At 39.5% G+C, this 25,657-nt stretch overlaps 1 protein-coding gene across 5 annotated transcripts in view; it reads right to left on the reverse strand.

Annotated features, from left to right (window-relative positions):
- Positions 1 to 25,657, reverse strand: part of NYAP2 (neuronal tyrosine-phosphorylated phosphoinositide-3-kinase adaptor 2) — a 133,712-nt gene that overhangs the window by 106,179 nt on the left and 1,876 nt on the right. For 3 of the 5 annotated variants that reach the window (XM_039722354.1, XM_039722353.1, XM_039722352.1), the window contains one exon: positions 19,529 to 19,771. In XM_039722354.1, the coding sequence (XP_039578288.1) occupies positions 19,529 to 19,734 (206 nt within the window). In that variant the 5' untranslated portion in view covers positions 19,735 to 19,771. Of the gene's footprint in view, positions 1 to 15,264; positions 15,375 to 17,593; positions 17,644 to 19,528; positions 19,772 to 25,657 lie in introns of those variants that run through there. The other 2 variants (XM_039722355.1, XM_039722356.1) reach the window with 2 other exon arrangements.

Genomic DNA, 25,657 nt, shown 5'->3' on the forward strand with positions numbered 1-25,657 from the left:
CAGAGTGGACTCTGAGTGCATCCTGTAAAAGCCTTACCCACCTAATCTGAGCTCAAAAGGCTCAGATTAGGGTGTTCCACTGTTTCCTATGCACACACACAGAGAAAGATGAAAAGGACTGGGAAAAGAGATTTGCATGTCTTTCAGCAGAAAATATTGCAGAGACAAATGAGGACACAACAGTGAAAGCAAAGTAACTACAAAGGTGAGGCAATCAGAGAGTGTGAATCATCTGAGGAAATTTGCCACTGCTTGTCAAACAAATTATTCATCAAATTACATCTGCTGGTCTTTGACTGGTTCTAATAAATATCCCAAGCTTTAAAAAGCACAATAGTAAGCCAGCAAGATCAGATATCTTTGTATCATGTGGTCTCATAAACACAATGAAGAAACTGAAAATTCTTGCAAACTGAAGATGCCACTGAGGAGGCAAAGAATCAATTTTGATTAAACAACCTGAAATTTGTTTTAGTTCAAACTAAAAATAGATCAATGCTTTATCTTCACAGAGGAGGAGAGAAAAATAGCAGGCAATGCATTTCTTTGTCAAGCTGTCATTTCATGTTCACCCTTCTAAACAAGTTCCACTCACCTCAGCTACCTTAAGGCCACTGCAGACTTTTAAACCAACAGCTTTGGCAGGTCTGCACCATATGGACACTGCATTCCCTTCTAAATTGTAAGTTACTTACAGCCATACAGTAAATTCAGGCAATCCTGCTCATCCAGGCACCTTCTGCTACAACTTTAACACCTGGGTCATATTGGTACAGACATTTACATTTGGGCATAGTGCAAAATTTAATCTGAAAATGGCTGAATCAGCCCCATCTGCTCGTGGGCATAGCTGTGGTTTGCAGAGCTAAAGGATCCCCAACTCAATGACCCAAAAGGTGACTGTTGTGTGCTGTGAAACCTTGCACTCAAGAGAACTGCAGTGCTCAATACACACATAAAACTGTCAACACCACAACCAGTTCATCTAAACTCTGCAGGCTGCAGACCACCCAAAGCACTGGGATTGTCCAAAACCAGTGTGTCTAGGAAAGGCTACTTCAGCAAACAAGCACCTTGATTTCTTCATATGAACATCTGCTGTCCTGCATTGATCTAAATGACTAAAAAATGGGAAAAATATAGAGTCAGGTATGCAAATAATAACAGTAATATTAACAGTCCTGAACTTAGGTCAGGAACCAAGACAAATAACCAAAAATTAAATGTTTTAAACAAAACAGCATTCAATTTTCTCTTTCAATGAAATTAAAAGGCCTTCCTCAATGCACAGCCTAGCACTATAACTTACTAAAGAAAGATTAATTGTAGGTCTTGTTAGAGATCTTGCACTTTTTTTTTTTCCTGAGAACTGACAGAAGGTTTCCATATGCTGCAGAGGACAAAGGAGAAATGGTTTCCAGTTCCCAAACCAAGAAATGAAAAGGGTGAACTGTGGGACTGCAACTTGCTAACAACACACTATTACAACTGACCAGCCTGTTCCTTTTGTTTTGGCAGAAAACAACTGAGAATTCCAATTCCTCTGCTGCCTCTCTCAGTTCTCCTATTTCTGCTTCACTGCCTCTGGTCATGGAGAGTTTCTTCCAGCAGGTTGACAAGCACTGTGGAACAAGTGGCACCTTAAATCACTGATGGTTCATAAAGCACATTGAAATAAACACGGATCAGCTACTTTGGCCTTCAGATGATCTCAGTCTGTGAGGTGTCTCCTTACTCAGGCCCATTTTACTGCCCTGACACTGCTCCTCATGCACTTCACTGAAAGCCAACACTGGCACATTTTCCTGCTGTCATCAGCACAGAAACCACAGCAAAGCCACAGGACAGAACACACACCCAAAGGATCTGGAGGGCACAGCCTTGCAGGGACACCAGACATGGGCAAGCATTTTAAGCAAACAGGCTTAATGTTTCCAGTAGGTTGGTTGGTTTGGTTGGGTTTGGTTTTGTTTTTTTTTTTTTCCCATACCACTCCTACATTTTACCATATTTAATCTGGAATCTCACCTTATGTGAGAAGATGATGAAAGATGTTGCTGAAAGCCAGGCCATCTGTAGCCTGTGCCACTTTTGGTAGTGTTTTAGGTCAAGAAACAACTTAGAAGTGAGCATAGCCACTGGATTCATATTCAATGGTCACATTTGAAGTTTTCAACATCTAGATATTTCAACATGAAGTGACCTTTAATTTCAGTATTTTAAAATTACATATCGAAAGAAAAAATTTGGACTTTGCCTTTTAAATTAGTTTCACAGGAAACACAACCACCCAAACAAAACTAAACAACTCTGATTTGGTTTTAATTGGAAAGTAAAATTCAAAAAATTCAGAATATCCTACAAAACAGAATTTTAAGAGTCTGCATACTGCTTTTTCAATTCCTCACAATTATTTTGTAGGAGAAAAAAATAACTGGGAAGCTGAGAAAAAATTTCTCATGGCATATATAGCTATTACCTAATGATCTGTGGAGCAAAAAGACAATAGATGCTGGGTTATTATTTGCTGCATTTAGAGGTATTAGACCAGGAGAATTCTAAACACTTGAAATATTTTTACTTTTGCATGCTTTATCTTATGTTGTTCTTTACCCTACTTTGATCTCATCTTCTTCAGACCATCACTCTTAAGCTCTGTTCAGTAAACAAGGAAAATTGTGGGTATCTCTACCCACAGATTTCAAAGCAGGCAGCTTCTAACTCTCAGCATGCTCTTGCTGGGCTGCTCAGATTAGAAATGGAAAAAGCAACATTATGCAGTATTTCTGCTAGAATACACATGGGCCTAATACATGTGTTATAAGAAACCAGGAAATAGACTGACAGAGCTTTCTAGAGGAGGTAGTTTTTTTAACAAACAAGAAAATAAGACAAGAAGAGGAAAACTATTCCAGCCTTCACAAATTTTTCTTGATATTTCTTCCTCTGTCAATAGGAGGAAAGCAAATGGTCTCCAGATGCTAATATGGGTGTACCAGTTCTTTATTAAAAATGCAGATCTGAATTTCCTTTCCTTTTACATGGCAGCTCCAAAGTTTCAAAGGCTAAATGCTGAGAGCGATCATATTTTATGTTTCTTTATTTAATAAAGATCATTGCACAACCAGTACACAAACATTACTGTAAGTAGTGAAAGTTGTGTTCCAACCACCAAAAAAACCCCTCTGATTCTTGTACCAAGTATATTCATTTAGTTTAAATAGAACCTAGTAGCCTCCAGCAGACACCTGAACTCATGTGCAATGCTTATTCTAAACAGAGTGAATAAGGATTGAAAGAAAGCTCCTGTAGTTGTGTTTTTATTTGTACAAATGCCTTTCCTCAGGAGCTGCAGACCCATGCCAGGTGGCAGCAGCTCTCTTCTGGAACACAGGGCAAAGCTTGGCTATGACTGAGAAAAGCAGCTCTGCTTTGTGCCCTGGGTTTGTGCTGTGTTGGGATTTGCAGCTGCCAGAGGACCCCAGCTCTGGAGCTTTCCACCCCAGCCACCTCCTGGGCCACTGTCCCCCAGCCTCTGCAGTCCCTGCTGCCTGGCTCAGGGAGCAGGAGGCACCACAGCACTATTTATAGGCACACCAGCCCCTGCACAGCAGTAAACCCAAATACTGAGCAGCTGCTGGTTCCTCTGCTCCATAAAACACATCCAGGACAATGACTGACAGGGACAGAGAGCACTGAGGCTGGAGCTCAGGTGAAGTGAACACCTCTGCTGGTCATGTGGAATTTGGCCTCGCACCATAGAAACCCTCCAGGCAGGTTACTAGCACTTTGTGAAATCAAACAGACACCATCAAGTACCAAAAAAGCACAACAAATGTGTCAAGCACACTAAAGGCCAGCAGGCATACTGACAGATTTTTCCACCAAAAGTAGAAGAATTTTATTCTCTCTTAATGCAAGAGATAATGGTATAAACCAACACATGGAATGATAAAAGACTTCCTAAAAGTATTCAAAAAATAATTGCAGTGTGTTGTTTATTTTCACACAGAGGCTGAACAATAAGCCATTTAATCATGGAACTGACCTTGCAGTTGGAGGTTTAGTGAGACTGTACAGCAGGAGATGTGCTAGAAAAAACAATACTTGCTATGTATTACCTTAGGAACTGGACTACTGTGGTTAATACATATATGTGTAAACTAACTGTTAATACACTCTGAATAATTATTTATATTTCTTTAATTAATAACAATACAAACAGACATATTTCATTAAAACAAATCTTAAGGTCTCTTTTGCAAGTATTATCAACTAAAATCACTAAAGAGCATCACCTTGTGTCAATAACATCACTAGAGTGTGCATTCCAGTCATTTACAAGGCACTTTATGCTAGAAGGTCTACAATAAATATGCAGTTCTGATGGCCTTGCCATTAAAGAGTGAAAAAAGCTTTTTCCATCCCCTTATTTACATGAAATGGACAAAAAAAAAGGTTAGAAATAGACAACCTCCCTTTCTATTTTTCTGTCACTGCATTTCACTTGCTCTCAAAGAACTCCCCAAAGCAATTCTGAAAAATTAAAGGAAAAAATAGAAAATTTTACGAGATTCTGTACCAAAGGCAGGGGGAGGAATTTTTCCATCTCAACAGTCGGGCATCCAGAAGTTGAAATGTATAAAGGAATATCATTTATCTTGCCCTATTTTTCCTAACTATTCATTAATTTTAAAGTAGAACAAAAGTTGTCACACAAAAACAAACCAAACAAACCAGAAAGTTTGCAGCAAACTCCTTCATGGCATGGCATCTCCTTACATTAAGGACTTCTGCAACAAGACACAGCACTTGGGGTGTCAGTGTGGTCACAAGAGATCACCTGGGGATCACAGACTCCACCCTTTTTCTTTAGGCAGTCCCTTGGTGTCACATGAGGGAGCCAACTGCAGATCTCTGGGACCCCGTGGAGAGAAGAAACAACCACCAGAAAGCCCTTGCTGAGCTCCCATGGCCTGAGACAGCCTTCCTGAGCAGTCAAAGGAAAACTGGGACTGCATCCTTTAGCTACCCAGTTCAGGCTTCTGCTCCTGAATTTCCACCTCTGGAAATTAAAAGAACACCCTGTGACCCAGGCCAATGTGCCTGCAGCTCTCTTGTCTCTGATGCAGACTTTAAAAGATGGATTTAATCAGAACTAAACCAAGACTACTTTTGCAGCCACAAGGATCAGAGAATAAGCCAGTGTGACACTGAGGAGCTGATACTGTCTCCCTAAAACTCCTGTGCTTCCCAAAAGAGCTGGCTCACAAGGTGACCAATCTCTAAAAAGAAGTGCCTGTCAGATAAAGGTACTCTGGGATAATTTTTCTGGGGAAGTGACCTGCAGATTGGCTTCGCTAAAGCTTGGTAAAACCATCTACATTCATACCTCCCAATGAATTTCAGTGACCAGAAAGATTCCCAGCTCTTGCTGGAATGAGGTGCAAAGGCCAAAGACCAGACTCCAGGACAGCCTGTCCCAACCTTCCCAGAGCAGCATCCCACAAAACAGTAATGCACCCTATGGACATACTTCAGCGCTACACTGTCAGAGATTCTGATTGAACACACTCAGATTCGAGCTCACTATTAGGCTGGTGGGAACTGCTTATTCATTTAATATTGTGGGAAATCTCCAGTTTTACAGCGAGGGTTTTACATTGGCTAAAAATAAATATTTATTTCCATTAAAGAAAGAGCATTGGAAGAAGTTACCATTCTGAAAACATAGGCAAAACCTCTGCTTCTCTCTGTTTACTGCCAACATTTAATTTATCAGATACATGCCTTTAAAACCAAGAAATTTAATAGCTTAGGATAACATAAATCTTATATTTTCTACATAATAGTCATTGTGACACCAAGAAATGAAAACTTCATTGTGACACAAACTATGTTTGCACCCAATGTTAATTGCAGTATTTATCTCAAAGTGCAAACCAACACAAAACATTTTAAAGAAAGAGACATAAAAAGAGTCAATAACACATGCTGGTCAACCTTACATTAACATCAGCATACATTAATAATGGCATCGTAACACAGCAACACTGAACACTGTACTTTAAAAGAATGTATCATTTTCAAGCAAGGGCAGCTGTTAATTTTCTTACTAGAAAAACTGCATATTTCTATACATTATATTTTTTCAGTTGTTTGGCTATTTGTTTTTTGGGGTTTTTTTTTGTATTATCAGTTAAAATGAATATAATGAATATTTGGAGAGTGAGAGGGAAACGACAATAACCGATATTAGACATTTAGGAAGAAACCAGAGGTCAAAGCTCTCATGTCACTTCCAAATGCCCTTAAAACTGCATTTGACAAGAAAATGCATTCGGCTTATTTTGTGCATAGCTTAGAATTCAGGGCAGCCCACAGCTCTCCACCTTCCAAGTGTTTGGGAATGGTAAACAAATTGGCAGATAATTACATTCCGTCTCTTAGCAACCCTAAATGCCTTGCAATGAAGCTATCGGGCTTTTTTTCTGATGTGTACTTATAATGACATTATTTCCACAAATTTTAGACCCAGTCCCACAAACCCACTTCGTACAAAACCTCCTGCATCAGCATTCAGTTTAATGGCAGCAAAGATCAGCTAGTGAAAGCTACCATCTTGTTTGTAATCTCTTGGGAAGACAATTCACAATAAATATATACTGAGAACAAACAAATGACTAAGTAGGAAGAGACTAGTCAAAATATTTTGTCACGAGCCTAAATAGCCTTTTCCACTGCCATAACTGCAAACAAACAATACAGAAACCTGCAGCTTAAACACAAACCTTTAGACAGCAAAGTTCATTAGTTTACTGAATTAATGAAATTTGGAATTTTACAATAGAAGAGAGGTTTGGGCCAGTTTCTCAGCAAAAGAATTGATTGTGGTAATCTTTTCTGAAAATGTAATTCCACTTGTAGGCATGAAGGAATTCTAAAAATCCAGTTGATGAAAGGGGAAATATTGCTGCCACTCCTCCCCTTCTGCAGACACAGCACAACACAACAGCAGCAGACTGCTGGGAGCGGTTGTCAAAATCTTCACTACATTTTAGTGCAGTGGAGAGGGCCTTTGTTCAGTGCCTTCCCTGGAAAAAACAATCTCCAAGTTTCCTTGCCCTCTTAAAAATACATCAGAAGAGGTATCAATAACAACAAAGCTAAAAAATCAGTACTGTCATAATACAATAAAAACAATAACCTAGAATATCTTGTTTTGCCAAAAGAGTTTTACTATACATTCCCTTACATGTCTCCTTACTTCAAGGCTGATTTTGTATTAGAATCTGTGTACAATCACTGGCAGAGATGCATGGATACACACTTTGTCACTGTGTCCCTAGTAACAAAGATAATATTGCTTCTCTGTTTAGTGGTTGATTTAGGTACAAGTATCTCTCTAAATTAATTCCCAAAGCAGGGTATTGTTCCCTTACCATAGATCTTCCCCAAAATGGTAACCAAATAATAAACTCATTTGAAACTGAAGGAACAAGTAGTCTCTCATTGAATAGTGTTAATTATCAGTATTTGCACCTTGACTGATTACTTAGGAAATGAAGATGAAAATCTGACAGCCAGGAAGTGGACACTGAAAACAGATTTTCCTCAAGTGCAAAAGCAACACCATAAATCACAAAAATTAACTTCAGCACATAGACTTAGGAGTTGGTCTCTCTATAATGCTTGATAAATTACATCTGCATAGCAGACAGAAGCCTAAATAACTTCAAGGGGTTTGGGAAATAACTAAGACAAATGAAGTATTTCACAGTGTTTGGTTGCTGTGCAGTGTTCTCATTTCAGTCAGACACCTGGTGATGTAGCTGGGCTCACACAAAGTTCTTGACAAAAAAAAACTCAGGTTCCGACTAGATAAGAATGAAAAACAGCATCACTTCAGTCAGGCACCTGACAGAGAAGTGGCAAAGAAGAAGGGGAAAGTGATTCCTTTCCATTGCCTTAGTAAAGATCAGTTTTCAGGAGCTCTTTTCCGTGTACAAACTGTGCCAGTGGGCAGACACTGACAGCAGCATATGCTGCACCTGCCCTGCAGCAAAGGAACCAGGGCAGCCCTGCACTGCTGCTGCTCCCTTCGTGCACATTGAGCTGCAGGCAGAGTCTTGCTTAGCTGCAGCCCCACCTCTTAACTTCTCCTTGCACACCACCAGTCATTCCTGGGAGACTGCAGCCCTCCAGATTTCCTGATCAAATGCCACATGTAACTCCTTTTAAACAGGCTAAGTTAGGGAAAACTTGTATCAGTCTATATTTTGCTGGAGAAGGAGCCAGAGATCAGTGTCATTGTCATTATCATCAGGTCTAAGAGGAAGTATAAAGGACCAGAGGTATTTTTGAAATGCTTTGCTGATAATGGAATGGACGGAATGGACATGGGTTGGTTGGGATTTTTTATTTTTTTTTTGCTCTGTCCTCCTTTACTTTTCTGAAATCTGGTGGAATCTAGGAGGTGAGAGCAACAAAGATTTCCAGGAAAATATATTCAGTGTAGTTCACTCAACTGCAAAGAGCTCCTTAATACCCAATTTAAAAAATCAAAATTAAAAACCCCACTAAACTTCATCTTCACACATAGATTTTTTTTTTCCCATTGAAAGACAGACAGAAGGGAAAAACATAAGCTGTGAGCAAAGCGTTTTCATCCATTATTTTCAATGCTCAAAACAGCATCTAAGAGGAGAAGAAGCAACGCAGGCGAGACGATGCAGGTAAAGCAGCGATGCTCAAAGCCAGTTTCTCTTTAAGGAGCTGCCAGGGCTGGAGCAGTCACACGGCCACTGGTGTGTGTGGCTCTGTGCTCAGAAAACCATGCAGCTCTTGGGCTGCACCAGCCAAATGTGTCATGTGAGCCAGGGGTTGCCATGGCGAGCACAAATGCGGCTCCCATCCCTTCAGCACCGAGGCAGCGCAATTCACATCAGCAATGCACAAATGTGATTTTGTGGGGAAAATAACCCTGCAGTTTGCTTTGTCTATCGGTTTGGATATAAAGCTGAAACAATTAAAATTATCTCTGAAATTGTATTTATGATAAAGTGCTGAAAAACCTTTTAATCTCAGAACAATAGCCATGTAACAAACACTAGCAGTTCAATCTTCCATAGCAGCTGCATTTTGGCATAGACTGCAGTACATGAATATTTTTCCATTTAAATATCAAGAATTTTGAATTTCTTCTTTAGTCCTTTAGTCACTTACAACTGGAAGGGAGAAGAATGGGAGATAGCTGTTCCAGTGAAATAAAAATCATGTCAAGTCAACACTAAAATTCACTCATTGCATTTCTTAATGTGGTAATCCACACACAGGCTGACATTCAATGCAGGAAATTTTTGTGAAAGGTGTTCCCGATGCTGAGGTAGCATTTTATCGTCAATCCTAACATCTGCTGCCAAAATTAAGCAGCTTGCTAATACAGCAGGCTAATGAAGATCTGCATCATATGGGCTGCCATTCCTAACTTGGTGATGGAATGCAGCAGGAGCTACTTGCATCCCAAAGGCAGGTTTATTGAGGGGATTCTGTTTCCGTAGGGGCAGCCATAGGACTGTTTTACCAGGCTGAGGTCAATTCCAGCAAGGCATGTTGTTCTTGCACTTTCAGGAACCTCACTAGAATGCCAGGATCTAACATAAAGTGCTTAGAGACCTCTGGCATACCATGGCCTTCAGTGTTTAATGCACATACAGGGGATATTCCTGTGTGCTACTGCTTTCACAAAAAAGAAAATCAAGTCCTGAAATAATCTCAGACAGAGACTCTAGACCATAATTTATAAGGAGCCTAACCATACAGTCTAACCATAAAAAGTGAGTGCCCAAGCTTCTGAGCAATTATGTAAAAGCAGACAGATCTCAAAGTAATTGAAATTTTTAATAAAAGTCAGTCCTTTGTCTCCATGTTTGTAGAAGTGCCTGAAAAGGGATAACTTGTATTGGAAAAGAACAATGGATTCTCTCAGTATTTCCTTCCCACCAGAAAACCAAATAAAAATTCTTTTAGTTAAAGCCAGATAGATTCACCATACCCCTAATTCTGCCCATCTCTTATAAGGGGCTGCTCTCAAACCTTACAGCACCATTCAGCCTGTAATTGCTACCAGCTCAGGGCACATGGAAGTGCAGAGCTCTCTCAGCACAGAAAGATCATGATGTTGTCTTTGTTCTTTCCTCTCATTAGAAGATACTCTGTTGGGGCTTCATGGGTTAATTTCAGATTTCTTCTCTTTTTTAACCTTATGCTTTTTACTGCACCCCTACACATCTCACTTCCAGCACATACTATAGGTTTTTCTCCAATAGCAATAAAAGGGAAAATCTCCATTGCAAATCACTTGCTGATTTAAAGGAATCAGAGTACTAAAGCACAAAGCGATGCTCCAGGATTTCCTCTCCATTAGAGTGAGCAGCATTTAGCATCGATTGCTATTATTTTTAATCGGATGTCCAAAAACTTGAAGACCTACATCACTACTGATCCAATCAAGATGCTTTTCCCACAACAAAATTACATAACAGATTATATGAATTTTTACTAAAACTACCCCAGATCTCTCTGCCTACAGAAAATGAATATCAAAATCTAACCACTAAAATATTGGATGTAGTCTCAGGATGAAAATAACTGATTTTGTTGCACTATTGAGTTTTGCTAATGACAAAATTTTTACTGTCTCACTCAAATTCATCTCATCACCAAAAATTAGAAAAATGAGATCACCAGTCAGACTCCTACTAATGTGATTTTGCTGTTAGCAGACTATGTTTTTAATTAGCCTCTCTTGGTTTACTTATTATGAATGGCTACAGGATTGTCTCACATCAGAGTCACAAAACTGAGCATAAGATAAATAACTTCTCACACTCCTCAGTACCTCTCCTTCAGCCATGAGCATTCTGCAAACAGCAGGAATTTGCTACCCCATAGCTGCACACGGAGAAGCAAAACAAACTTTGTGTTTAATTATAGAAGATTATTCTCTAGATGGGCTACATTTTTAAACAATCTCTTTTTGCAGTAGTAAAGGACTCAGCAGTTTCCTTTTGTCTTTAAAGATTCAATTAAAAGTATGTTTCCGAAATTAAATTACAGCATGAAATTAGCTAAGGGTATGAAATACGGCATTTGCCCTGGCATTCAGGGGAAGGCTGTTCAAAGCAATTCACTTAATGGCTCCAACATGTGATCTCAACTTAATAACTAAAGTGCCCTCAGCTCACAGAGGATCTACTGGTGAGATGCGCCCTGTATAATCCACCAAAAAGAGAAATGAATTAAACCCAGGTAAATCTTATTAATTTATGGAAACCCTACAGTTACTCTCATTTTTGATCTTTTAAAATGTTATCATTTTGTCAAGAAACACACTCATTGGCAGGAATATTTCTGTGGGTTTTAGCTGGCTTTGGCCTTCTTGATCTTGACATTCCAGAAACATCTGCTGGAGTCCATTGGAAGTGTTTGCTCCTCTGCAGCTTTCAGAGAGAACTGCTGGATATAATTCATCACAACCACCAGGGACACACTGCAGCTCATTCTGTGCTCCACTAATATAGGGAAGGAAATGAGCAGTCCCCTAACTCCTCAGGTGCCCCTTTAGTCACCTGTTGGGTGCAATTTCAGCTCATGCTGTGAGCTGTCTTTCCTCTGCACTGGCATACCATGGCCTTCAGTGTTTAGGGTTAATGTTTCAGAGGAATCTAATTTCCATTTGGGGTCCTTGGGTACTGTGCAATAAAAAGGGAAATAGCCAATTCCACTGACTCACACCTTCTGTGGGACCCCAGCAGCTCCCTCTGCTCATTGGCAGGCTCCTGGCAGCTCGCAGGGGGCTGGAGCACCTGCCCCAGCCCAGCAGGGCTCTACTCTTCCTCAAGGAAGGCCCCATGCTCAGGACACACCACATAAAGGCCTTTTTTAGTTGCTTGGTGTCATGGGGGGCTTTTTGTGTTGAGGGTTTTGTGCATTTATTTGCTTTTAAATTTATTTTTAAGTGACTTCACTTAGGATTGCAACTTAAATTAGAGCAGAAAGCCAGAAGGAAAAATAAAAGCGTTCTCAAATTAACTATAAAACCCACAGCTAATAATGTCCCTGCAATCTATTTCTTCTCTAATCTCTCCTTGGACCTATTTTAATCCAATCACACAAAAATCTAATCAGTGCACATACATATTCCTCTTTTCATACAAATTTTAGCCACTGATGCAGCATAACTTGACAAGAAGATGCCCTTCATCTGATGCATCTGTTCCAGAAGTGGTGTGGCATTCTCTTTTTCCAGGGACACACCCAAGAGCAGACTCTCTACTTCTGGCTAAGGAAGTAAACATCCCAATTAAATAATCAAGTGTTATACTATGTTTCCCTGTGAAAGAACAGAAATAAATAAATAAATAGAAGCACACATAGCCTGTCAGGAGGGTGCTGAGGAGAACATGCAAAGGGCACAGATGCCTGCCAGCTGGATGGGGCTTAAAGCAATCTTTATTAATATTAAATCCAGCCAAATACAGCTGTGATTCATGGCCCTGAAAAGAGCAATGAACTGAGCTATTTTGCTCAAAGGAAACATTTGTTTTTCTTCAACTTTATGAACAGCTATTGTTAAATGATGGATTTTCCTGAAGGTACAGCAAAATGCACTCTTACTATTCTAATGCTGGCAGCAAGCATCAGTTCTACTGGGTTCTCAGACTGGGCTGTGTGTTCCCAGTGTCTAGGATCATGGCTAGCTGCAATTTTGCTACAATGGGTTGTGAGATTTCTTTTTACATGTTTTTTTTGTGCAAGTATCTGTCCTCCAGGTTGCAAAACATGCTCCAAATTTGGGTCACAGGCATTTTCAAAATTTGTCAGGGGTCAATGAACTTCAGCATGGAGCACTTTTTGGTTACTGGAAAACTTGAGCCAGAACAGATCAATGCTTTTAATTTGCATACGAACTGTGCAGTGTTACTGAATGTATCCCTCTATTAATGAAGTCCATCCTAAAATAGTTGTAAAAACTTTATCTGGGCATGCTTGAGAACAGTCTTCAATATGTTTTATCCAGTCTTCATAACAACAGTTTTAATTAAATTCTAATCTACTATTTTCAATTTTGTAACATACTTGAAGATATTTTCCAAACAAATGCAAACATTTGCTTCCATATAATGGCACCACAAGAACTCTACAGGATCATGCAAAATATGTCTGTTTCTAGAGTTCTACATGCATCTCTCTTGCTGAGAGGACTTTTGGGGTAGAGGAAATGCAGGATAATTTTAACTACATCCTGTAGCTGATGAGTAATCAAAAGACAGTGAGAGAAGAGACTGGAAATAGAAGTGGGAACAAATGGCTACAAACTGTCCATTAAGACTCACAGAACCCCAGGATGCCACAGCAGCAGTGTGCCAAGGGCTGTGTCCCGAGGTACAGCACAGCTCCAGGGTGGCTCAGCCTGGATCTGGGATGGGAGCACTCACCCGAGGGCCTTGGAGCCAGGCCAGCTCACCCACTGGCACAGGCGGGCAGGCAGCCCTGGGAGTGCCAACAGCATCCAGACACTTCCACTGGTTTAACAAGAATAGGGGTCTGGAACCCCTTCAGAAGCCTTCCAGGCTCTCCATGACCCCATAGTCCTAAAGTGCTTTTAAACAGAGCAAATGAATCCTGAGAGAAATAAATGCTCCCACCATAATGGATCAGTATAATGTCTGAGAAATTTGTGGAAAAAAGAAGGGAAGGAGATCATGTAAACTTCATGTAAAGAAGTAAAAGTTATAGGCAGAAACCCTAAAAGGGAACAGATTTTGAAAATAACATCAAGATTTAGACAGCAAACTGATAATGATTTCTGCTTTATTTCCTTGGTCTTTTGGATTGTGAGGCTGGATATCAGCCTCTATGGTAAATTTTAAATGACATTAATCACATGACTGTTCTAAAATAAAACTTCTCAGAATAACAGCAACAGCAATATAAAATAGTTGCATTGTGTCTGTTGTTTATTTTGTGTGGCAATAATACAGGCAGCCATATGGATATCAGCATTTGGAAGGGAGGATTTGTTGGCTAGATCATCACATCTGTTTACTTATAAAAGCAACAAAAATACATTTGGAGGTCACTCACTTAACGATCATTTTTCTTACTCTTGATGAAAAAAAACCAAACTATTAATGCTACCCTTTCTACATTCAACCAATTGCAAAAGACACCCCAGGATATTTTCATGAGAAAAAGGTTTTGAAATCATAGAAAAATTAGTCTCTCTCACACCTCATCAGCCATTTCCACCATAAGAGTAATATCAGAGCAATAACTTAATCTAGGATGAAATGAGCATGCAACATGTCCAGAAGGAAGATAAAGAAAACAACAGTGCCCCAGTTAAGCTTCCTCATAGCACAAACATTTTGATCAAAGGAGCTCGTACCACTGACCTCATATCCAAAAATGTCATTCACCAAGCGAACTCAGATTTAAATTAAAAACAAAAACAAATATAAAAGCCCAAAACAAACAAACCCAAACAAAAACAAACAAAGAAAAAACCCAAAACAAAAATCCAAACCAAAAAAAACCCCCACGATTTACATCAACACACCAAGCAAAAAACAATGGGTTAACAAGCTTGTAATGTATAATATTTCAATAAAGTGTTTACAGGTATTTCAGCTGAGGCTCTCACCATGACCCATAATATTTAATGCACTTCCTTCACCATTTTTTGAGGTCAGGCTATAAGCATACTGTAATCTAGCAAGCATAATGATTCCTGCAAATTTAGAAGATGCAGTTTACTACACAGAATTTCAACTACAGACAGATGTTCAGAAAAGAAGAAAATACCTTCACCTAAAGTATTGTTCTGTTTTCAAGACAAAATTTTAAAAATTAAGTTCATAATGAAATTATTTTTGGTTATTTTTTATTCTAGTAAAAATATTTTGGTAAAAACTCTTCAGCATGTCCATGTAGTCTAAGATTACACACATTTTCTCAGCTGAACAGAGTTCTGGCAGTGAATAATCCCATGCATAGAAATCTTTTTATACTTTCTTGCTGACACCCACACTTGATAACACAACTTTTAGCTAAAGGACACATAATTTACGTCTTGTTCACAAGGGAAACTAAGGATAGGAACGACAGAAGACTACAGAAAGATAATACCTGAATTCAATTACTTCCACAACCGTTTCAAAAAAAGGAAAAGAAAAAGCAAGAAGAAAAATATGATCTTACTTTTGCTGATGGGTTAGTCTTCAGTACTAAAGTACTTCAGTTTGCCAAAGAAAGGAGAGGTTATGTTGACAGCTGTTCATTACAATTCCTTCTTTACTACAAGAGCTTAACTCTGCCACTGGCTGGCTGGCCCATTTCTGCTAGCTTTAGCACACAACAGTGCTCCTAAAAGCTCCTCCTCCTCACAGCATCTGTCTGGATACAAGCACAAGCAAGGCTTTCCATAGAGCCATTTAGGTCCTGGGAAGGAGCTACAAGTAAGGGAAACCATTAGAAGTAAATATTTTGATGACTAAGTCCAGGATTTGGCAGGCAGAAATTCATGCCCACTGGCACCACCAGCTTTACAGTGGAGTAATCACATCTTCACGGTGTTACAAGTGAATATTACTTCCCTGACAATAACTTGAATGATGCACAAACAACAGAAGCCAGATCTTTGAAAGCATGCACTCTGATTTATGCAACATGTCTGAGCCATCAGAGGAGGAGGATTCATTATTTGTTTCTTACCAAGATTTTATATTTGTGTAATTAAAAAGGGAAAACATTGGTAAAGTATCCACACAAAACTATACTAAAGTATCTAAATATGTGCATGTCAGTTATGGATGAGTCAGAAAGCAATGGTTAATTCCAGCAGATGCCCTATATAAACTCAAAATACTCACCTTTTTCCTGGCACCCACAATAGCTGAGACAAATCTACCTTCTGTTCCCAGAAATGCTGCCTACAGCTGCTATTGTATCATGGCAAATGTACATCCCATGGTATTGCCAGTGAAAATGATACTGCTCCATAACTTTATTTACAATTTATAGGCTCTGTGGGCATTATGCCAGCACCTTCTCTTAATCTGGACACAGCTCCCTGAATAGACAATGATCATGTAATTAGACCAGATGAATAAAAGATGGCAGAAAAATCATCTATACATTAGGTCCTATATACATACGTATTTATTGTGCCCTGCTCTCAGCTACTAATCAGCACATTAACCTTATTTTCTCCGCATGAGCGCTAAGAACCATAGTAAAATTAGGTCAAAAATTCAGATCAGATCAGCTGACTCAGCCAGCAAGATTAGACAAAGACTAGTTGCTTTTATTTTTCCCAATCCAATATGCTGTGTTTATCTCCTGCAATGTACAATGGATCCATACATTTTTCCCCACAATTAACCTATCAGAGCCAGACACCATGAGACAGCAATCATACAGAAGGTACATCAGTGCTACTAAAGAAACAGCCCAACGTAGCCCTTGGAAAGCAAAATGTACAATCAAACATTTTTTTTAGGTCATTTTTCAGATCTTGTTTCCAAACTGCTCAGCCTAATGCATTTCAATGAACTTTAGTCATTCAGCATAGTTATGAGATGATTTAGGTAAATAACAGCTGCTTCTAAATAGTGTTGTGTGTGAATACTACCACTTTATTAGACAATATATTACTCATTATTATCTTGTTAATATACACAGCCTTCTAATAGAGGCCATCTGAACACTAAATTGAATAGCTTCTAAATAATTCAACATTTGGACTAGCAGGTAATTCTCAGTAGATGCTAAAGGCTTCTGGCTGCTTTATTTTGATTCTCACATGCAAAAGAAGAGTATTTGTGGGAACCCGCTCTCCTTCCCAAAAATCTACCTGCAGTTAATCGCAGGGGATGACTCTCTTGTTGCTAAGGAGATTGTTTTCAGCCATTGGGAGTCTCCAGACTGGTAGCAGTTACCACTGCACATGTGCACCACTTGCTATCTAGGCCACGCTCTCAGGAATTAGGGATAATATAAATACCCACCAAGACAAGGTAAAGACATAAAGAATAGAGTACAGAGCACAGAAGAAATCAATGATCCTACTTTACCTTTCCTGACTGCTGCATTTCAATAGACAACACAGTCTTGGATAAATCTCTAGAGGTTACTAGAGGGAGCCAACTCAATTGCAATCAGCCTAAGTGACTTCAGACATCATGGTTCCTTTAGTCAAATCAGGTATTTTCCCTTGGTCTGCTACTGCTTTTAGTTTTTCCCACCAAATGTTGATCTCAAGTATCTTTTTTTTACTTCTTCAAGTTTACATGGGAGAAAGCAAAAAAGACTTAAAGAAAGAAAGTTAAAGAAAGTGTTTTTCATGATTTTATGAGGTGTTTTCCTATGTTGTTTCCTCAGGCAGATATTGTTCTCCCCCCAGTGTTATTGAGATAAGCCAACAGGGAGGTACCACAGCATATGCCTGATTTGAGTTGGCCATCACACACAGAGTATCACGCAATTTCAGAAAGCTTTGAGCATTTGCCCATACACAATAACACCTTACCACTTCAGTTGTCTGCCCAAACAGAGGAATATCACATCATTTCAGAAGGCTGCAAGCATCTGCCCTTCTTGTTCTTTAGCCCAGCCTTTTATCCCCTCCTGTTGATGCCCTGCACCTGTGTGCCCTCTGCTCCCTTTGGTGGTTGCTCAGTGCCCCTGGGCACTCCATGGCTCATTGCTGTCAGTGCTGCTCACCTGCTGCTCACAGCTGTGCCCACTGGGGATGAGGCTGGGCCAGCCCATCCCAATCACCACAAACTGTGTGCCTACAGGGAGAGATCAGAGGGGATCACTGCAAACAGTTTCCTACAGAAGAGCACTGTATTGAGGAAATGTTGATATCTCCAAACCACATGCAAATACATGCTGTTCCTCTAATAAACCCACTTTGTTGCTGGCCCTCTACTTCCTGTCTTCTGGCTCTGTGGCTGAAGATATAAATATTCTGTTCTCATTGATCTCAGTTGAGTGTGGACAAGAATTTCATGGTTTGGCTCAGCCTTAAATATCTGTACTTCTCCAGAGCTCTTCATCAAATAGCTTTGCCAGGATCAATGAACAAAACCACACAAACCAAATACATTGTAGGAAATACTATCACTACTAATCAAATGAGGTAGAGAAGCTTGGCCAGAGGACTATAAAGAACCAGGTAGGCCCACAAGTTACTCTCTCATGTCCCAAGAAAATTATTCATAACAAAATCTGTTCTAGTACTTAGTAACCTTTTTGGTCACACATATAAAATACATGCAAGCAGATTAGCCAGAGTACAGTTTAATTGTCTGTATTCACCTTAATTTAACATTATTCTTATCGCTCCAATGAAATTGCTGACAATCCAAATAGTTCCACTTCCTGGAACATAAAGCCGCCATACTTTTGCTTTAAATTCCTTCATCTATTTCCCCTCTCAAACTGTGTGTGCTGCTCTTTTCCTTTTAATGTTCCATCAAAATTATCAGACTACCAAGGCGTCGCTCAAGCGTTCACAGCACAGCATGTCTGTTATACCTGGGTGTACAGTACCCAAGACATAGCATAAAATTTAATCACTTAAACAGAAATACATAAGATTCATGCTGGGGGAAAAAAATTCAAAGGACCTCCTATCAGTTTATGCTCAAGCCATCCATTCACATATAAAAGTTAAAGATTTGCATGGAGGATTTACCTCTATTACAGAATTTTACCTTCACCTCAAGAAAAAAAATTTTTGTACTGGCAAATGTGTATGCAATACATATTTATATCTATTCCATTCAACCTTATTTTCCTCTCCAAGAGGCTGCAGAGATTTCATTGATATCCATTGGCACAAGCCACCAGGTCATGCAAGTGCTCCTCTCATTAACTGTCAATTAAAATCAATGGAATTGTTCAAGAAGAGCTGTTATAGGGTTCTGCCCATCAGGGGCTTGATCCATTTTCCTGTAAGTGATTGCAATATTTTTACTGACTTCAGAGATCAGATGACTGAAAGGAAAATGTAAATAAAAGATGCTTCTTTTAAAAATACCTCAGACACCAGTTAGAAAGCTTTGAAAATTTACCAGACTTAAAACATCAGCTCAAGAAGAGTCTATTTTGAGCTGTGAGACTGTCCCTGTCGTGCTCACACACAAATACATTTTTGCACAAAGTATAAACTGTTCATCTAAAAGCCCTAAGAGGATAACAACCCATTTGTCCCTAGATTTACATCCATTCCAAATACCCAAACTTTTTGTTACAAACCACACCTGTTCAAGATGCCACACATGCTCAGACTATGTCTACACAATGTAAACCATACGTTGGAGGCTTGACAGAGGCCAGTGGTCTGTGCTGCTTTTGCTATCTTAAAAATCAACTGCTCTACACATATTTACCATATCTGAATCCCTTGCTTTTCATTACTCTGCCAGACCACTCATCTTTTTATCAAAATATTTACCGTTTTATTGCTTCTTCTTGCTTTCGGCGTTTTTCACTCTTTTCTTTCAAGTAAGCCAGGTTTGTTTCATTCCTCATGCGATCATTCTCTCGAGCAATGTCTGATGCATTCTGTATGACCAAGCCATCATAGGCCTTCATCCCCATATCTTCAATATACTGGAGAAAAGCGCCCAAAGTGACCTCCTCCTGATTAGAACTCATCATCTTGCAGGAGATAATGAACAAGGGAAAGCAACGTTTCCTGCAGGTTGAAAAACATGTAATACCTTAATCAGTAGGAAAATAGCTTATGGTTTATGACAGTAAGATCATGTCAGTTGTAATTAACATCTCCATAAGAGACAATTTTTCAGACTTTCCCATTTAAAGGATAATAAACAAAGAAATTCAGAACACAGAACAACATTATTCGAGACAAGAGGAGAAAAAAACAAGAATCTCTTCTTCCAGGCAATGCAGATTCAAAAGATTATACTGTTTAAATCCCAATAATATTTTCTTCTGCCCTTTCCCATTTCCTAGTACCCAACAGTTGCATAAACACTGCCATCCTGAATACCAGTTTGAACTGAACTGAGAAGGCTTCCTATCATAGGACGACAGGTCCTCTTTTACAGTTTAGATAAGGCTGCAACAGAGCAGATTACCAGAAAAGAAATTTTATTCTGACTACCAGAAAAAGTTCCTAATATCTGGAGGATGTTCTAAAGTTCAAGTGAAAAGCATTGTTCCATTTTTTAAAACAAAAAACTTAAAAGCATTCTTCAGGCTCAAAATTCAGAAAGAAATATTGTGAAATATGTTCTTGTATTTCTTATTAATGTGATATGAGCCCATAAGGCCTGGTCATCCTTTGCCCAACATCTTGTGAGCTTGAAGCTCCAAGAATGGACAAGAATGCCCAGCTGAGCTGGGACTTTCAGAACAGACCCTTGAGGTCACCAAGAATCTGTATTCCAGAGATACGACAGACATTGAAGTTTACATCCCCAGCTAAACACCTTGGAGCAGAAACACTTACACCCCCGGGTCATTCCTGGCTCTGTGGCAGGCAGCCAGAAAAGCCTACAGAAAAGCCTTGAAGGTTTTCCATTCATCAACAGAACTCCTGGGAGTTGCAAGAGCTCTGGTGTATAGACACATCAGTAAATACTACAGGAGACTAAAGGCAAGGTAGAATTTCAAGCGATAGACTGTCTCTCTCTAAAGTCCGTGCTGGATAGGACTGGATTAAACTTATTAAACTAGTAAAATAGAATAAAAAAACCCCATAGAACTGTTCCATCTTATTTTAAATACTGATTATTGTAAGGTCCAGAAGCATTACAAGCTTGAGTGGCATTACCTGCACACAGCCCCTTGAGAAGTCCTCATCCCCAGGCAGGGAGTTGGTGCAGAACTCTCTGAGTGATTTGCTGGCAGAGCTGGCAGCTGAACTCAGCTCTCTAAGGCACGTTTGCTTATTCACTGCTACAGCATTCCTCCCTTCCCTGAAGAACGATGGCGTAGCTTCTCGGAATCAGCCTCAGAACATGCCAACACTACAGCTAGAAAGGTTCTTATTGAATAGGCAATAAGAATCCTGTCTGCACACAGATTTTAGGGGCAGGGCTCCTGTGGAATTAGTGACAAAAATCTTTCTCCTATTTCTTAGTACAATGTTATATTTCTAACATTTATTACATAACTGGAGAAGTAAAATTCTGATCTGGGTTGGCACTGATTAAAAATAAATAAATTTAAATGATCTTAAGGATTCTAGAAATCTACTCTGGGTCTTCAGATATGGGCCCTCACTCTGAAAATGCAAGGGATGAAAATAGTAGAGAAATACATTTCTGCCCTTGAATGTTTTTCCCCTGTTTTGATCGGGGGAAACTTTTGAAGTGGCAATGGCAACAAGCAGCTAGTTTCAGTCTCTAAATACTTCAAAAGCACACTGATAATTTCCCCTTTATTTCTCGTGCCTGCATATCAAAGTTATTTCTGTACAATGGTAACACAACTGTTAAAATCATGAAGACTAAGAGGATGCAAAGGGTCTTCTCCTATTACCTCTCCTGCCTTCCAAGAACAACCTTTTCTTTCAACTATGCCTGAACATGAAAATAAGGCTGATGTTGAGGGTCACTGAAGTGATCTTTAAGCATTTTCTGGTATGGGTATAAGCATCTCCTACTAATCCCTGCAGGGTAAAAGCAGTGAAGGAGGTCTTAGAGCAGCCCAATGTGCCTGCATGCCATTTCACACAGCTCTGACACTGGAGCTGGCTAGAACTCTGCTGGGCTGGAATGTGCATTCAGCCATTCTGTATGTTCACCATAAGTAGCACACTGTCTGCACAGGAGGATGTTGGAAAGCTGGCAGTGAGCTGAATAGACACCATGAATGTTATGATTCTTCAGCAGACATAATTTCAGACTAATTCCTAACCTTGGTGATCAAGAAAAGTAAGGCCAGATATCAAAGCCCCTTCCTGAGTCTCTCTCTATAGCATGAAGGCTACAATATTAAAAGCAAAGCTAACAGCACAGACAGCTCTAACTCCCCTTTCTCTAAACTCTTCAAAAGATATCTGCTTTTGATGGTTAAAATCTGGGTTGTTTCCCCAGTAGATTGTTATTGATTGTGTATTTTTGACTTCCAGTAAAAACTTGTTTCAGCATATGTTGAATTAAATTCAAATAAACCTGCACAACAGAGAAATCTCACCCTAGCAACCTGAATGCCAGTATTGTCACTGATTTCTTCAGTGACCATGGTTTACTTCTGCAATGTAATAGGAAATTTTGTACTGAAGATAACTTCAACAGGGTTTCAATAAATGCAGTTCTCATCCATTTTTCCTCAAGAAACATGATATGCTTTACACTGTCTTTTGTGACTATACTGCATTTCTTCTCCTCATTGCTTCCTTTATTTTTGGAGGTCAGAAATGAGCTGAAAATTAAGGATATGCTGAATCTCCTTGCATTATGATGTTTCTTTTTTAAACAGGAGGATGAGGTCATTCCAGTTACAAAAGAATTAAATAAAAAGCCCTTATTCTGTTTCATGTTTCATTCTCTTTCTGAGGAGAGACTTCATATTGTGGTTTGCTATCCATTTTTATTACTAAATGCATGCAAAAATTTACTATTTCCTAAATAGAGCAAGATCTATTCTTTGTCTTAACAGGGGCCCAATCTCACAGCAGTACTGAGCAACTGTAGCTAATGAACTTGCATGCTTGTGACACCAGATTCAGTTTGGGGTACTCCTGGGGGCAGCGGGGGACATACAGATATTTCAGAACCTTGAACCTGCTTTTATGGCATTAACTCCAAAAAGCCTCTGTGCAAACAGCAAGCATTTTCTGATTCAAATCCCATGTAACTCCTGTGTATGTGGTATTTCACAGTCTCACTACATTTACTAATAGTGAATAGTTGTGCATGCTATACTTAAACTCGGATTAAAAATGCAAACATGAGGTGCAAAAAGCTTAATTAACTACTGTAAACATTTTTACAGTCTTAGTATTCCTTGGGCAGCACACCAGGACCAATTTTACTTACAGGTATTAATGCCATTTCAGAGAATATGTTACCTTAATAAATGTGTTCAATAGCTACAACAGGCTGCAAACACATATGGCCCCTGGAGTTCCCTTCAGTGCCTGCCTGTCCCCCTCCTTGGAAAATGGCTGGACAGCACTACCAACTTCTGAGCAAAGGTTCTGATGACTGGTAAATTCAGGCAGTGAGCAATCCTAACCATTTGTCAGGGCAGATATAGGCACAAGCAAGGGTTCTTTTTGAGTACATTCATATTTGATCAGAACTGTGCAAATGCAAATTGCTAAATAAGTCATGTAAGCTGAGGCCCCACGATCCTGGTATCCCTAACAGGCACACTGTGGTCAGGGATTTTGTTAGCCAGTAACAAGGACTACATGCAGTCACCTATGTATTCGTAATCAAGCTGCTTTCAGCACATTTTGTTTTCTGAAATCAAGCAGTCATGGAAAATTATAACTGGCAGCTGTACCACTTGAGAAATTCTTTAGACACTCCTTTCTTTTCCCCTCCTCATTGTGAAGGAACAAAAGGAGACTACAGGGCAGAGGAAAAGCCATGGAGTTTAGCTATTGAAGCTAACATACTGAGAAGCCAACAAAAATTGTTTGGGAGAACTTGGATCTGACTGTTCCCTGAACATATTTGAAAATCCGTCTGAGCACAAGGACACAAAGAAGGAGCTCTGCATCATGTACACTTTGCTTCTTAAAGACTAACACTGTGAAACATCACTGAGAAAAAGCCACAATCACACCCATCTTGCTCACTGACACCTGCGCCTTCAGGTACCCCCAGACCAGAGCTTGCACTGGCATGGCTCGTGCATTCAGCTGTCAGCATGGGAGGAGTAAAGCAAGAAAGATTTTTTTTTTCCTTCCCTGCCAATGCATCTGGTTTACTGGCAAGGGCAAGCAACCCCCTTCCTGGTTTACCTAAAAATATTTGCATAACTAAATTCAAGATCATTGTATTGATTCAGATACAATTTCTGTGAGAGCAGAGTGCACTGTGTTTCACAGGACGCTTGCATACCTTACTTCTGATCTAACCCTCTGCTCTAGTGCCACGTATACAGCATTTTGGATCAAACCACTTCCTTTTCCTATGATCAGTGTGCAAAAATATTGATTTCAGAATATGACTAATCAACTGAATATCACAGTATCCAAGCAGTGCTACATGTGAAGATTCTGACATGCCATTCTCTCTTACTCACATCAGGATCCCCAGAATATCAGTTGCTTTTCAGCTTGCTTGACAGCCATAAGCTGCAGCTGTGCTGCATTGAAAATTGGCAATGCTAACACTAAACTGAAGGAGCTTTTTGAAGTAATGACAAAGGCACTGATTGCCTTCTTCCAAACCAGAGGGATTTTTTTTTAACTATAGCATAGGAGAAGAGACCATGGAAAAACAAGTGTGGGCTTGTCCAAAGTCCTGAGTCCAATCTCAAATTTATAAAGGCCTGCTACACACCTCTCCAGTACTGCCTGATTCCCTCCCAAACACTGCCTCCTCTCTTTGAAAGAGCATCTGCTTTCTCATTACCTTTTAACTCCCTCCACTAAATTTATTGTATCAGAAGGATTCTGCACAAACAGGGATAACCAGCCATTCAACCCTCGAGTCTGAGCTGTTGTATTCTAGCTTCTTGCAAGAATAAAAGCACACAGGCCAGCCGTATCCAGTTTTCACAAACTGCTGACCACAGCAGCACTAATAAGGACCTAATGGTATTGGGTGTAAAAAAAAATACTTTCAGTGAATCAACAAAAAATTAATGAGGGAAAAATATACTAGAGACTACTTTGCAGAACTCTGTCTCCTATTAACTGTGCCTTATATCAAGTGATATTTGAAATACCCAAACAAGTGAACGTGATGAGACAAGTTGTTAAGAAATGCCTTTTAGAGTTGCATTCCCTGCTCATTCTTAACAATAAAATGACATTTCTGTTTCCACATACAGTGATGCCAGAAATTATAATGTCAAAGAGGAAAGACCTTCTGAAATTGGCTGCAACTTTCCTACTACTTATCATTTGACAACTATATATGCAGCTATTTAAAGAAAAACAACCAAGGAATCACTACTGTCATTTGGAAGTACAAAATACACTTTATATTCTGGCTGGGATTGCCGATTATATACCTGGTGCTCATTGTATTGCACAGCAGGAGCTCTAGCACCTGGGTGAAATCACTAAAGCTAAGTAGTGCTGAGCCCTTCACTTAAAGAGGTTAAAAGTGTCTCCTTCAGTAGACTGAAATTGCTACTGCATGGGTTTAAAGGAATAGTCAATTTCTACAGATGGCCTACCCTTCATAGGGGAAAGCTGTGCTCCCCATAGTTTTAAGAATTAAAACAAATAGCCTGGGCCTTGAATTTTGGCCCTCTTCCAGGTGCCTTTTGAAAAGGAAAAAGGTCTTTGCTAACAATGACTCCTCTATGACTCCAAGATGTAAAAAGCTGTTGTTTACTTTGCAATACAGCAACACTTCTATCACTTTTATTCCCAGAGGAAAATAAGGTTTCTTCCTAAACCTGTGGATGTTGGACAATTGCA

Source organism: Passer montanus, unplaced genomic scaffold, assembly GCF_014805655.1.
Source record: "Passer montanus isolate IOZ18808 unplaced genomic scaffold, ASM1480565v1 scaffold48, whole genome shotgun sequence".
Lineage (NCBI taxonomy): Eukaryota > Metazoa > Chordata > Aves > Passeriformes > Passeridae > Passer > Passer montanus.